Genomic DNA, 15,610 nt, shown 5'->3' with positions numbered 1-15,610 from the left:
AAGTACAGGGTGGAATTTGCATTTCAGCACCACTGACAGCTTCTAGGTACCACCTGCCTCAGACACTGCACAGAGCAACTGGCTCCTAACTTCCAAAGAAGCAAAGAAAGCAGAGCTTGCTGTGGTGTCCAGGAGCATTCCCCCACGACAGGTACTCACACAAAGAAGGGCACCAGCTGCACCAGGGTCTCTTTCTTGGGGTTGGCAGCAAACTCAGGCACCATCTGGATGACCTTGTTCATGACGCTGCGTAGGTAACTCTGGAGCTGCTTTCGTCGCTCCTCCACGAACTTGGCGTCCTAGGAAGGCAGGTAGAATGTGCACTCAGTATGCTTGTGCCATCAACTCAGAGCGGATCTTGTTCGACATGCACCCATCAGGCAACAACTGTCAGAGGATCTGGAGTACAGCTCCGTGGTGGAGCACTTGCCTAGTGTGTGCATGGCATCGGTTTCAATCACTGCTGTGCACAACTGGTCTCCAAGACTTTACATGTGCTATGGAAAAGATGTCTGGGATGGTATTTTTATCAAGCATAGGAAAGGCAGGTCCAATACCTGCGTACAGTGTGCTCCCACAAATGAGTGGGTGAATGAACGAACTGGAGTTCACAGGCCACTGGAGGTGACATAAGTGAATCTGGTAGCCACATGGTATACACAGTTATTAATCACACTGCTATCCTTTGGAGGACATGCTTAATTTGTGTTAACAGTTTTTCAAAATATGAATCTGTCACTGATTACAAAAGGTTCTATGAACAAAAAAAATTTACCATCCCTTCTAAATGTGGTTGAAGCTGTGTATGAAGCTGAAGCTGTGTGTGAAGCTGCCCAGAAGGCAGACACAGTATCTGAGTCAGATGGTACACACTCTCACCCAGCCTTACTCCATCCTGTGTCTGTCTGGTCTTGACAGGCAGGACCACTGCCCAGACAGTGCCCTGCACCTGCATGCCTCTGCCCAGGTGGGCTCTGGATCATGACAAAGAATGTGGGCAGTATGGGTGCCAGTGAAGGCTCCCTCTTTCTGGGCTCAGTGCAGAGAGGAGAAGGCTGTGGGGGAGCAGGGACTCTCAGTCTCACAGTCTGCTGGATCACACAGCAACAGAGGAAGCTGCTGCCTAGAGCAGAGCACACCCTCGCCATTGGACCACAGGAAGGGCCATCTCACCAGGGGCTTAGACGCACTCTGTCCAATGAGACCGTGTATTAGACGGTACTAAGGCTGGGGTGAGTGAGCACGAGTGGACACAGATGCCTGGTACCAGAAGAGTGACATTTTCAAAAGTCCACCCACATAGAAGAGCAGGCCCTGCAGGAGTGGACATGCGTAGATAGTACTGCAGGTTTTCTGAAACTAGAGTTTTATGGAGCCTTGTGTGTTCTCTGGCAAGTCTTCTTCAGGAACTGTGTGGGAGGAAGAACCAGGGAGACTCTGCTAGCAGGACTTCCCTGGCCCTATGAAGGCAGCAAGGTTTTCTTGTCCAAAGCCATGCCACAAGTTGCCCCAGCGCAACTCCAGTCCCGTGGGTTGGGTGATCACAACCAGCACTGCCTCCTCAGCCTGGTGGGATCAAGGCAGCAAAGGATCTTCCAGTCCAAGCCAGAGTCACTTGGACTATGTTCAGTGGGTCTGGATGCTGGATTCTGCTCCTTGGTCTCCACACTTAACACATCAAATGATTAGATGTTCATTCCTGACGGGGTTGATGGGAATGGGCTTACTCGGGCCTAGGTTTTAATTTGCACGAGAAACCTTGAAAGACTCTATAGCAAGAAGATGGGAAAGATGCTGTCAACCCTGGGGGCAGGGGGTGCTGTGGAGGGCTCTGGACTTGGACAGGGATAATGGGCAGTACAGCCACAGGTCAGAGATGGCAAGTGTCCCATGTGGAAGCCAGAGGACAACTCCTGCCAGCAGTCTGGCCTGCCCTTTTCACCTGAACAATAAATGTCTCCTTTCACCCAGGTCCTGCAGGCAGTCGTGACTTGGCAGATAGCGTCTCACCTGGAGGAACCCCCGATTCTTTCCTAGTACCATTCATATTGAGAGCCAGTACTGAGGAACCCGCTCTGTTTTGATTACAGAAAATCAAACTGAGCAGCAACCATTGTTGGGGGTGGGGGGAGAAACCTTGGGTGTCATCCCTCCAGAGGTACTGTCCACCTTATTTTTGAGACAGAATTTCTTACCTAGAGCTCTCTGAGTAGGCTGGCTAGCTGGCCAGTGCACGTCAGGGATCCTCCTGTCTCTCTCTCTCTGCCTCCACAGTGATGGGATTACAAGCATGCGTCATCATGCCCGGTGTTTTTTGTTTGTCTGTTGTTGTTTTAAGGCTAAGGTATTTTTCCTTTTACTTGGTGTTTTAATGGAACTCAGACCTCAAGCTTGCATGATAAACACTTTCCAGAATGCACTACCTCCCCAGGGAGCAAGAGCTCGAGTCTTCCTTGTGTCCCATGCTCCCCATGAGCTGCATCCTTAGGACACAACCAACGCTGGTGACGAGAACGATGGAAAGAACCAGCCCCAGGTCCTAAACTAAATGGCAGCTTAGCAGAGACAAGGGTCTTTAAGGTGCAATTTCAGACCCTCAACTCAACACAACCTCCAACCTACAGAAGCAAACCCTCCTGACCTTCTCTCCCTGACAGTCACCTGTATTCAGTTCGCAGAAATCCCACTTCCTCCTTGGCTTAAGCAGAAGCCATGGAATATACACAGAGGGATGCCTATCACCTCAGTACCAAGGCAGGCTGCCTGGCACAGAGGGATGCCTATCATTCCAGTACCAAGGCAGGCTGCCTGGCACAGAGGGATGCCCAGCACCTCAGTATGAAGGCAGGCTGCTTGGCACAGAGGGATGCCCAGTACCCCAGCACCAAGGTAGGCTGCCTGGCTTTTGACCTTGAGCCCTGAACTGCTCCCAACAGCTTTTGCTTTGGTCCTCAGCCTGAAACTCCATACTCCATGTGGACAAAGGCAAAGGAGAGACTTCCCAGCAACGTGGGAAGGTCATGTCATCCTCTCTGTAAACAGTGGTGGGTTTACTTTATTATGAACAATGGCAAGTTCCCAATAGCGCCTCATCTAATGAAACTGAACCATTTCCCACAGTTGTTTCGTCATTTTGGCCTTTTTACTAGATGAGCTGTGACGCTATAGGACTGAAGCCAGGGCCTCAGGCACACTAGGAAAGCCCATGTTAACACAGCTGCAGCTGGCTGCGGGGGTGCACTCCTGTTATCCCAGCACCTGGGATGTAGAAGCAGAAGGATCAGGAGTTCAAGGCTAGCCTTGGTTATGCAGCAAGTTTGAGGAATGCCCGTGTTGCATGAGACTCTATGTCAAAAACAGGACAATAAAATAAAATAAGTAATAAACAATTATAGCCACTTGATACTTCACTCTTAAATACTTAATTTAACAAATAATTCTAGAAAATTAGGATATGCTCCTATTTAAGCAAACACCATGACTACCGTCAACAAAGAGGACAGCACGTCTGTACTGCTGAGGTCCGCGTTTCAAGAGCTGCTTCTGGAGCTTTCCTTGCTGTCTGACTTTGTCTTGACACAGGTTCACATTTGTATCCCAGTGTGCACCAGCATGCCTGGCTGCTCTTGCAATGTAAGATGCCAAGGCTATATGTCAGCCAGAAGATGAAGGGGGCAGTGTGGACAGGGGTGCAGACCTCATGAAGAAGTCAGTCCCCACCATTTTTATCACAAGTACTGGCAGCAGTCCATGGACAAGGTTGGACCCACAGGCATGTTTTACATGGGCCGAGCAGTGTTTGAAAAGACTAAAGTGGGTGATTTCTTTAAACAAACAAAATCAGATCCTTAGCTTCCCTTTCAAGCCCAGCAACCCTGTGTTCTTGTCTTCACACCTGCTGGCCACTCACTAGCCTGCCGTCATTGGTGTTCTCCCTCCACCCCAATGCATATTCACATAGGTCTAGTTCAGCCTTCATCACAAGATGTTCACACAGTGTCCAAGGAGAACACGAGCCTTGAAAAAGTATGCTGGTTGAAATAACAAATACGTGCAGGAAGGTGACTGGTGACCAGAGAGAGCTGCAAGGAGGCCACAGGCCACAAGAGAATACAAAGATCCCAAAAACGCTGGGTGGTGAAGGCCAGGTTGACCTAGAAACAAGCCCTTGATTCTAAGGGCTTCTGGACAGGAGGGCAAAGGACAAAAGACCAGTATGTCAGTGAGCTGGTCCTTCAGAGCCTGTGTGTCATCCAGGGTACCTGGGGTGGTATCACAGGCACACAGTCAGTTCTTAAAGGTCCAAAAAACTGGGGAGCTCTGACTGGGCTCCTGGGGTGGCAGCCAGATTAGAAGGGTTGGGTCTGGACAACTTGCAGATTAGAAGGGTTGGGTCTGGATGTGAGTCTAGTACATAACCTGCCAGGCACCTCTGGGGGCCACTTGACATCTTTGTCTGGACACCATTGTCAACTGTGGGCAGAGTTATGGACTGAGTAAGCAAGGGTGCACACTGCAGTTTTGATGGGAGTGTCTGTCCCTGCAGAAGAGTCCCATTAGGCACAGCCCTTAATGAGGATGGATGCTATAAGATGAAGCTGAATACATGCTTGGGGTCCCCCCCCCCCACATTTCAAGGTGGCTCTGACAGGGGTCTTGGCTACAGGGAAAGCTCCAGCCTCCAGCAGTGCCTTCCCCAAGGAGAGAAGTCGCTGTACTCCTCTCGCTCCCTTATGCTCTTATCAAGCACAGCATGCACCTTCTGAGAGCAGCAGACAGGCCAGTCCCTGCTGAGAGGCAGCAGCTTCACAAGTGGTGGATCCAAAACAGGTCACTAGCTAGAGAATGTCAGAGTCTTGAGAGAGCCTCCCTGAATGGTCCTCCTGTGCCCATTCTGGTCCCCACCGCGGCACTAGCTCACTTAGCCATCTCTGCCTCCTGGCCTCGCATTAGACCAGCACCACAGGCAGGTTATGACCAACATAAGGTGACAGGACTGAGACTTCATGAGAAGGGGGCTGGATTTCAGGCCAGGTCTTCGTGGATCCTGGGGAGAAGGCCCATTACCCTAGGTGGTGCCCCAAGGCTCCCATGCTATCTACCACACCTATAGTTCACATCTAGAGAGCATGGTGTTAGGAGTTGAGACCAGCTATGGAAGGCTACAACACTCACTCCAAATCTCCTGAAATATGTGCAAAGATATTTACTTAGAGGAGAATGAAAATCAACACTGCTAAAGACAGCAAGCTGAGCACAGGCCCAGCAAGGATTTGACAAAATTCTTTCCACAGCTGAGCACCCCCATCTTACAGGGAGGACACAGAGGTGCCTGAGACAGAGATCACACCATCCATGGTCTTCATGGAGCTGGAATTTGAACCAGGTCCCCTGACACACCTAAAGACAGGTCAAGGGATGTACTGAAGACCTACTAGCCAGCTGCCCCATATCCTGCAATGTGGCTTCTCACACCACACACATGGAAACTGATGAGTAGGCTGGGAGCATCCTGGTTGGGTTCTGACGGTCCCTGGGTAAATGCTGCCTGGGATAGCAAGAAAAAGGGCATGTCATACCAAATACCATCTGCCTGACTTCTACAGCCACCATGCTGCCCTGCCTTTGCGAACCAATGTGCACACACCAGAGTGGACCTGCAGCTCTGCCAAGAACAGAAATAAGAGACCAGCTGGCCCTGTGGTTCATACAGGGTGAACCACAAACCACAGTTCAAACATTCTCACCTTGGCTGGGCTGTGGTTGAGGAAGGGGATCACAGAGGTCCTGGAAATTTGCTCTGCTCAGGGCAAGTTGGATATGGTATGGTAGCCTGTCTGTCTGCAGGCCAGTGTGAAACATCTCTTCTACCCCCGACCTTCAGCAGTTGTCACAGATTGGGTCCTTGGAGGGGCACAACGATTGAGCCACAGGAAAACATGAATAATGAGAAAACCTTGGTTTCTGGGGACCAGAGCGAATAGCCTTAAGTCTGCTTTCTTTTAATCTCTCAAGATGCCCCTCTATTCCTGCTGAACCAAAGAGGCCAGGAGATCTCTCCAAGACAGGAGGAGAGGTGATAAAAGCAAGCACAGTAGCTCTTTGGTCCCGAGGAGCTTTGGCATCACTGCAGATGTGCACTGGCGGTTGGAACAAGAATGTCCCCATAGGTTCGTATATTGGAATGCTTAGGGAATGGCATTATTGGAAAGGATTAGGAGGCGTGGTCTTGGAGGAAGTACGTCACCGGGGAGGGCTTTGAGGTTTCAGAAGCTCAGGTTAGGCCCAGCGACTCTCTATTCCTGCTGCCTGTGGATCAGGAGAGAACTCTCAGCTCCTTCTCCGGCACCATGTCTGCTTGCATGTAGCCGTGCTTCCTGCCATTCTTTTCCTTCCCCACCACGACACTGCTGACAGCAATATAGTCCCGTAAACAGTTTTTACTTCCTATGAACAGCCACGCTATCAGAGGCAGACACTCCCCCTCCTGGAATGTGGTGGGCACACATCAGGCCCAGTTGCTGGAGCATCTGTAATCTTGTCCATGGTGATCACCCCAATTATGGGCCCCTGAACAGAGACAGCATGAGGCTTAAACTCTGAAACATTAGAAGAAATTATAGCCCTCACTGAATGGGGATCCTGTGTTTGTGGTGAGAAGACTTTTACCTTATTAATTAATGACAATCATATCTCATATTCATTTGCAGATTCTGTATAATACCTATTCAAAATCCAATTGCTTTCTCCATCCCAGAAGTGACCCTAAAACTCATATATATGCGCACACACTTAAGGGACCCAGAGTGGTCAAACTAATATTGAGAAATAATTGAGAAGACTCATATTTCCCAATCCCAGAACTTACTACACAGTCCCACTGTTCAAGACAGCAGCAGAGAATAAATATTTAGATCCATAAAAAAAAAGCCTAGAAATACAGCCTCACATTTATGGTCAGTTGATTTTTCTTTCCATAAAGTTTCAAGACAACTCAATGGGAGGAGAGCAGTTCTACAGCAAAGGCGCTCGCTCAGCCGTAAGAACCACAAGTGACTCATGCATTTCTTTGCCATTCCATGGACAGCGGTTGCCGCAAATGAACAGCAAAACTGACAGAGCTGAAACTTAGAAACTGTTAAAAAACAAAACAAAACAAAACAAAAAGCTTCAGGAGTAGGTCTCTTTAACCCTGTTTGGTCAAGTTCCCTCATACATGACATTAAAGACATCAATAGCAAAACTGTCTTCTACAAAGGACCTCATCAAGAGAGTGAGAGGTAACACAGGATGAGAAGGAGGGGATTTCTGTAAATGACGCACGCACCAGGCTTTGTGTTTGAGGTAAGCAAACCGCTACCACAGCCAAACACTGTAAAAGGGCAAATGAGTCACCAGACATTTCTTCACAGACATGCAAACAGCCAAGAAGCACAAGAGATGATGCTGAGTGTCAGTGTCTACGGAGGCAAAAATGACACAAGGAGGCAGGACTCCAGGTTCTCTAGAGTGTGAGCAATCAGCAGTATTAAGTGCTGGTGAGAGTATGGAGAAATTATACATACACATGTCAACAAATACACTCGTATATTACAGACAGGCTTAGAAAATGAAGCAGCCAGCTTGGAAAACAGACTGTTCTTCAAAATGCTAAACACTCTGTTAACACATGCAACAGTCCAAATGCTTGGGCTCCTTCCAAATTAGCAAGTTAAAACCTCACCCCCAACAACATGGAGGCAGATGGACAGGAGATGGGAAGATCCTGAATTAAATGAAAACACAAAGGCCTGACTATGGAGGCAGTGTTAGGTGAAGCATTTGGAAGATGACTCGGTTGTACAGGTGGAGCCCTTCTGAATGGTCAATGGGATCAGTATTCTTGTCAAAGAAACGGGGGAAGCTAGTTGGCCCACTGCTGCAGCTAGAAGCCATTATGAACTAAGAAATAGACCCTTACCAGAGACTGACACTACTGATGACCTGATCTTGAACTTCTCACCTCTGGAAGTGAGAGAAAGGCGTTTCTTTTGGCTATAAGTCATCAGTCTATGGTACTTTGATACAGTGGCCTGAATAGACTAAGACACCATGTGATCCAGCAATTCTACTCCTACATGAAAAGGAATTAAGGGAATGAAATGGGAGAAGTAACTTGTATATCCATCAACTGATGTATGACCAGACAAAATGTGGTATATCCATACAATGAACAGTACTTGACAATAAAAATAAAATGCTGCTGCCTGCTACAACACAGATGAATCTTGAAAACAGTCCTGTGAGTCATGAATGCCACAGCACATAACTTTACTTATAAGAAATTTTCAGAGTGATAGGCTTGTACTGGAGAAAGGGTAGCAGTGGTTTCTGGGGGTCGGGGGCGATGGGGCATGACTCTAAAGGACGCATTTCTTTCTGGGATGATGAAAATTTTCTAAAAAGGGCCATGGTGATGACTGCACAGTGTAAACACTCTGAGAACCCTGGTGTACGTGTGAGCTATAGCCCATAGCCACTTAACAGGTGGGCTGGGAGATGGCTGTCAGTCAAGTGCTTGCTGTGGAAGCATGAGGGCCTGGGTTGGAGCTGCAGAGGGATTCCTGGGGCTCACTGGCCAAGTCAGCCTAGCCTACTTGGAGAGTTCCAGATCAATGACAGATCCTGTGTGGATGCTCCTGAGGAAGGTTGACACCTAGCTTCCATGTGTGTGCACCCCCTCCACTCTCACACAACAAAAGAACAACAACAACAAAAAAAAAACCCCACCAGGATATGGCACATGAGCATGGCAGACCATGGCAGAGTTTACTCCTTTTCCAAAGATACTTTTCCTTCTGGGAATGAAGCTAGCAGAAAGAAAGGAGGAGAGATCAGAGATGAAGGTTTGCAGGAGCTCTGGCGCCAGCCGTGCCTACAGCCTGGCTTCCACCTGCTACACCACATTCTGAGCTTATGCTTCACCAATCTGGGGGTAGTCTGCTCAGCTCCTCACTGCAGTTTGGATTCTCTGAGGCAGGCAATAGAATGTGCGGGTCACAGGATACCCCCTTACCTGCACTGCCCACCATGAAACCTACCCCAGGCTCAGGTTATTTCCTACCTGGCCCCTCCCACCCCACTATTTATCTAGCACCTGCTTCACAGGAGGAAAAAAGGGGGAAGACAAGCAGATAGAGGCAGCTCCGCACAGCAGTGGCAGGTAGTGGTTGCCAGAGAGGCAAGAACAGCAACCACGAAGTCTGGAAAGAACTCTGGCAGGATCCTACACGGCCCTGGTGAAGTCTATCACCCCTCTTCAGATGAACAAATTTCAAGTCATGGTACAGAGATACGTGGGAGCAAAAGGAAACGCTCTTGCTATTGAGCACACTCCCTGGAGTTAGGGTGCACACTCACAAGGGCCTCTGACTCATAAGTCCTAGGGTCTATTGGCTGCAGCAACCGCAAACTCATTACAAACTTAAGGGTGCTCCAAGACAGCAACCATGGCAGGGCTGCGACCTGACAAAATCCTGTGATTTCCAGTGCTGACTGAGTCCCAGAAGCCACACCTGCTGTTAGGTTTCATCATCCAAGTCTTTGGGAGAAGGACTTTATGCAGAGAGTAACTACTTTGATTTAAATGGAGAGATCCCCACAGGCTCATGAATCTAGACATTTGGCTCCCAACTTGGGGTGTTGTTTGGGGATCATGTAGAAATTTTAGGAGGCGGGATCCAGCTGGAGGAAGTAGATGACCGGGGTCAAATCCTTGCAGCTATGTTACCCCTGCCCATTTCCTGTCTTCTAGTTTGCAGTCCGCTACAATGGTCAGCAGCCTCCTTCACATGCTCTTGCCGCCACAAAGTTCTGCCCAAACACACAGAACCATTAAACCCAGAGAAACTTTTCCCGTTACAGTTATTGATTCCATCAGGTATTTGGCTATTGTCTTAGTTAAGGTCTCTATTGCTGTGAAGAGACACCATGACCACAGCAACTCTTATAAAGGAAAACTTTTCATTGGTGTGGCTCACTTACAGTTCAGAGGTTTAGTCCATTATCATCATGGTGGGACAAGGTGGTGTACATTCAGACATGGTGCTGGAGAAGGAACTGATAGTCCTACAGGAAGTGGTCTGGAACACTGGGTACAATCTTGAGAATATAGGAGACCTCAAAGCCTGCCTCCACAGTGACAGACTTCCTCCAACAAGGCCACACCTAATACTGCCACTCCCTTTGGGGGTCATTTTCTTTCAAACCATCACTTTCTGCTCCCTGACCTCCAAAGGCTTGTAGCTATATCATAATGCAAAAATGCATTCAATCCAGCTTCAAACATCCCCATAGTTTAAGACAGTCTCAATGTTTAAAAGTGCAAAGTTAAAAACTCTCTTTTGAGATTCATGCAATCCCTTAACTGTAATCCCCTATAAAATCAAAATAAAGCAGATTATATACTTCCAATGTACAATGGCAAAGGATATACATTACCACTCCAAAATGTAGGGAAGAGAGTATGGTGAGGAAACACTGAACCAAAGCAAGACCGAAAACATGCTGGGAAAACTCCAAACTCTGCATCTCCATGTCTGACATCAAAGGGCTCTCCAGATCTCCAGCTCCTTTCAGCTGTGTTGACTGCAACTTACTTCTTTCCCTTGGTCTAGTTCCACTCCCTGTCAGCAGTTATTCTTGGCAGGAATCCCATGGGTTCTCCAAGGCAATCCAGGCTTCAACTTCACAGCTTCATGTAATGGCCTCTCAAGGCCTCCATTCAGGGCCACCCCTGACACATGCCTGGCCTCAGCGGCTTTCCTCAGACATGGAGGCAAATTCCATATCCCCTTTCTGCTATACTTAACTCCAGAACTACACGGTTGAAGTTGCCAAGTTCCGCTGCTTTCTAGGGCTGAAATATGACTGCCTACTTCAATTACATCTTCACTAACTTTCTGTTTTTGATAATTTTCTTCATTGCTTAAGCTTGGCTGTCCTTGAACTCACACTGTAGACTAGGCTGGCCTCAAACTCAGAGATCCTCCTGCCTCTCCTTCTGAATGCTGGGATTAAAGGCATGCACTATTACACCTGGTACTAAGTTTTTCTTTAATTCCTTTTCACAAATTGGAAATTTAGCTGGGTGGGATCTTGTCCTGAGGTCACCACTCCCTTTATTCCATTTCTTAATCCATCGATCTCCTTGAACACAGGATTTAGTTGTAATTTGAAAGAATCACTTCCTGGTGCCTCTTTTCTCTTCAAAATTTACATTTTGTGAAAAAAAAATGTATTTTATTCACTCATCTTACTCCTTTCATCATGTATCTTGATTAGAGTTAACACTAGTAATTAGACAACAAAATCTACACTAGACTGTTTCTACTCTACCAGTGGAATTAATCCAAACTTCACTTTAGCCTCAGGCACTTTGGACAAGGGCAAAAGGCAGCTAGCTACATTCCTAACCAAAATAACACAATCTCTAGGTAACAAACTACAATTCTTCTCTAAAACTTCTGGAGCCAGTCCCCAAGTTCATCAAATCACATTCAGCACCATTGTTGTCTTCCATGCTCCTACTAGGATGGCCCATTATGCAGTGCTTAAAGCATTCCACTGCTTTCCTAACCCAAAGTCCCAAAGTCCAGATTCCTCCAAACAGAAGCATGGTCAGGCCTATCACAGCAACACCCCAGTCCCGTACCAACATCTGTCTTAGGCTTTCTACTGCTGTGAAGAGACTCCATGATCATGGCAACTCTTATAATGAAAAACATTTAATTAAGGCTCATTTACAGTACAGAGGTTCAGTTCATTATTATCATGGTGGAACATGACAATGTGCAGGCAGATATGGTGCTAGAGAAGGAGCTGAGAGTCCTATATCTTTCAGGCAACAGGAAGTGGTCTGCAACATTGGGCAGTATCTTGAGCACATATGAGATCTCAATGTCTACCTCCACAGTGACACACTTCTTCCAACAAGATCACAGCTCCTAATAGTGTCACTCCCTTTGGGGGCCATTTTATTTCAAACCATCACAGCCATAATGACAAAAATGACTAACAAACAGAAGTGTAGTTCTGTTTCAGACCCCATGACAAAACTGGGCTAAATAACCAGGTTGAGCCTTGGGCTGGCCCCTCTAAGCATCAATTTCCCCATCTGTAAAATGGGGCCATGCATAGTGCCCTGCCCACTAGGGAGAGCCAATGAGAGTAGTGGGCAGTGGGTGGCATTAACAGGCATTCAGACCAGGAGACCTGGGACATTTCATATTCTACCCTGACCTGGCAGACACCAATGCCAGAGATTTCTGAATACTTCCTGTGGGAGCAATATTTACAAGACCTCCCAATGACCTCAAGAATGAGGTGTCATTATCTTTCTGCTTGAAGACATTGAGGCACGGCAGGATGATTAACTTACATACTGGTGTCAAGATTTGAACTATACACCCTAACCCTAGAGTCCCACCCCTCACAGTCCCAAGGGAGAAGACACTATGTGCAGCCTAATCTGACCTTGTCCATCTCTAGCCTTGGTGGAAAAGCTTGCGCACATGTGTTGGGCATCTGCCTACTTGGGTCACAGGTGTCCTGAGCTGACATAGCATCCCGAGTCTCCACAAGGGATGGCCATCTTTCCATCTCAGCAGCAGGAAAGGACTGGTGTGGAACTAGTGTGGCCAGCATAGGTCTTGTGCTCAGCCCATCTAGCCACTGAAGCATCCCATGCAATGACAACAGGCCTGCTGCCACTCAGTTTAGCAGTCTTCACCCTGACTCCTGACCAGTTCAGACCAGCTACAGCCCTACCTGGTCACTGCAGAGCATCAGGCACCATGAAGATGTACCTTTATTATAGGCTTGTTTAGAGTCTCCTGTCTCTAACTCCACAGATTAGTACTGTCTTCAAAAATTTCAGGTCATTCAATTGAATGACCACAGAGAACAGCACATGGAAAGTAGGGCTGGAGTCCTTCCTGGTTCAGGCTGGGAGGGTAACACAGGACACAGCCCGTCATGGTGCACAGACCTCAGCAGGATTTTGAGGTGGCACAAGAGAGTGTGGGAAGGCCATGGCCCCCTGCTGCCCAGTTTGGGAACATCTATAGGGTCTTTCATCAACACCCATATCTAGAAGGTCTCTTACATCTGTAGGGTCTCTTCTCTCTAGAGGGTCTCTGGAGATCAGTACCATCCACTGGAAATGGGCAGCTGCTGGGCTTGTCTTCTGGAATCAAAGTGTCTGAGGTCATCAGTACCCCAAAGTCAAGTTGATGGGGGTTGCTATGACACCAAAGAAAATGGCCTAGTAAGAGAGCCAAGAATCCCTTTCCACTGCTGCTCCCAGGGGAAGCCTTCCATGAGAATCCCCATCAAGTGCTCTAAGTTGGGCTCTCTTCCCCCACTGCAGGAGGCTGGCAGAAGCAGGGGAGGGTGAGGAGAAAAAGTGAAGGTGGGAATCAAACAGGTAGCTACCGGGCATGTTTGTGGGTACAGCTTTCCTAAAGAACAACTTGCCCATCCCAAATGAGGTCTGGGTTTATTGTCCAGTATACAGAGCCACTTGTGATGCCTGTGGCTGAAGGTCACAAGTGCCCAAGAGACACTTCACTGATGGCATCAGATAGCCTTGCCACCTCAACGTCTACTCTTATCTTTCAAGGAAAGCTAAGGCCACTCTGGTTAACAACAGTGAGAAATTGGTGTGTGTGTGTGGTGGTGGTGTCTCAATAAGAATGGCCCCCACAGACTCATATACTGAATGCTTAGTCATCAGGGCAGAGCACCACTTGGCCTTGCTGGAGGAAGTGTGTGGCTCAGGGCAGACTCTCTGCCTGCTGCCTGTGGGTTAAGATGTGGAACTCTTAGCTCCTTCTACAGAATTATGTCTGTTGCATGCCACCATGCTCCTCATCATGATGGAAATGGACTAAACTTCTGAAACTGTAAACCAGCCCTAATTAAATGCTTTCTTTTATAACAGTTGCTTTGGTTATGATGTCTCTTCACAGTAATAGAGCACTGGCTAAGGTAGTTGTGTGTGTGTGTGTGTGTGTGTGTGTGTGTGTGTGTGTGTGTGTGTGTTTGGCAGTACTCACAGCCACCTGGGTCACCCTTTCAACATAGCTCAGACACTGCTCTTTGCCACTTTACATCATCCAAAAATAACTAAAGACCACCTGTGTGAGCACCATGTGCAAATACACCTCCCCAGCCTTTGGAGGCATGGCACTTATGCAGTGAGTTCCCTGCTGCACACAGGCTGGGCTGGCACAGTAGCTTCTCAAGGAAGATGTGGCAGACAACAGGGTAAAGGACCATGGTTTGGGCAGGATTTATTCATGAACATGACTTAGCTGATCTTCGTACCCATGACTGGGTCTGGCATGGCACAGGATCCCAGCATGAATCTATCATGAAAGCAACTGCTTTCTGCTTGAGATGTTTCACTGGTAGAAAGCAAGCCAGAAAGAAAGGTCACGTTTGCCCAAGAATAATCATACTTGACAAGAAAATCAACTTAGAAAAAATCAGGCAGAGTAAGAAAACACAGGACAACAAGCAGGAGTCAGGGAGTACCCAAGAAAGAGACTGCCCTGATCTTCTCAATCCAGCCCTTCCTGAAGTCAGACTCTTCCCCAAGCCAATACATTCTGGTTAAGTTGCCTTGGGCTGCACAGAGAGATTTTGTCTCTAAATAACAAACAAACAAAACTTAGATGGAAAAAGAAATTGTTCCTTCCAAGAAGCCTGCCCTGAACCTCCACGGTGACAAAAGTCAAAAGCTGTCACAACAGGGCACAGTCTGTGAAAACAGCAGGTCAGACATACTCATGACTGGAAGGACCCAGGGCACTGGATGCTGACGTGGGTTCTGGAGGACGTCCTGCTTAGTTACTGAGGAGTCCTGTTCCCCCAGTTGCCACTATGAGTTTCCATAACCATCCTTGTCACTGCCCTTACTGTGAGACACAAACCAGGTCTCAGAAGAATGTGGCCTTGGGGTCACCAGCTGACATCTGTGCCAGGATTCTGTCCACAGCACCATTCTAGACCTCACGTGGAGACCAACATCACCAGTGTAGACCTGACTTCCCCCGAGGAACCCAACTTTACCAGGTTGTCCCTGCATTCTAAGTCCTTTTCAGTCTTCCAAGGACTCTTGCTAACTACTCTGGCACGCCCTGCTAGGTCTTCTGCATACCAACTCCATCTTTCACCTAGCAGAAACCTCATCCTCCACCCGCAGTCACCCGATCCTCAACCTGTGGTCACCCCGTCCTCCACCTGCAATAACCTACCTCATCCTCCTCCATCTGTGTCACCTCGTCCTCAGTCACCCCGTCCTTCACCTGCGGTCATCCCGTCCTCCACCTGCGGTCACCCTGTCCTCCACCTGCGGTCACCCTGACCTCCATCCTCCACCTGCAGTCACCCCATCCTCCACCTGCAATCACCCTGTCCTCCACCTGCAGTCACCTCATCCTCCACTTGTGGTCACCCTGTCCTCCACCTGCGGTCACCCTGACCTCCATCCTCCACCTGCGGTCACCCCGTCCTCCACCTGCGGTCACCCCGTCCTCCACCTGCGGTCACCCTGTCCTCCACCTGT

At 48.3% G+C, this 15,610-nt stretch overlaps 1 protein-coding gene across 1 annotated transcript in view; it reads right to left on the bottom strand.

The window, feature by feature from the left end:
* The window catches only part of Snx29 (sorting nexin 29), a 417,720-nt gene that overhangs the window by 20,370 nt on the left and 381,740 nt on the right, over positions 1–15,610 (bottom strand). The window contains exon 20 of the mRNA XM_087910838.1: positions 160–299. Coding sequence (XP_087766964.1) covers positions 160–299 — 140 coding nt within the window. The remainder of the gene's footprint in view (positions 1–159; positions 300–15,610) is intronic.

The sequence above is a fragment of the Myodes glareolus genome, chromosome 9, assembly GCF_982192425.1.
Source record: "Myodes glareolus chromosome 9, mMyoGla1.1, whole genome shotgun sequence".
Taxonomy (NCBI): domain Eukaryota; kingdom Metazoa; phylum Chordata; class Mammalia; order Rodentia; family Cricetidae; genus Myodes; species Myodes glareolus.
Note: the sequence above shows the minus strand (reverse complement) of the source record. Positions and strands in the feature narration are given on the sequence as shown.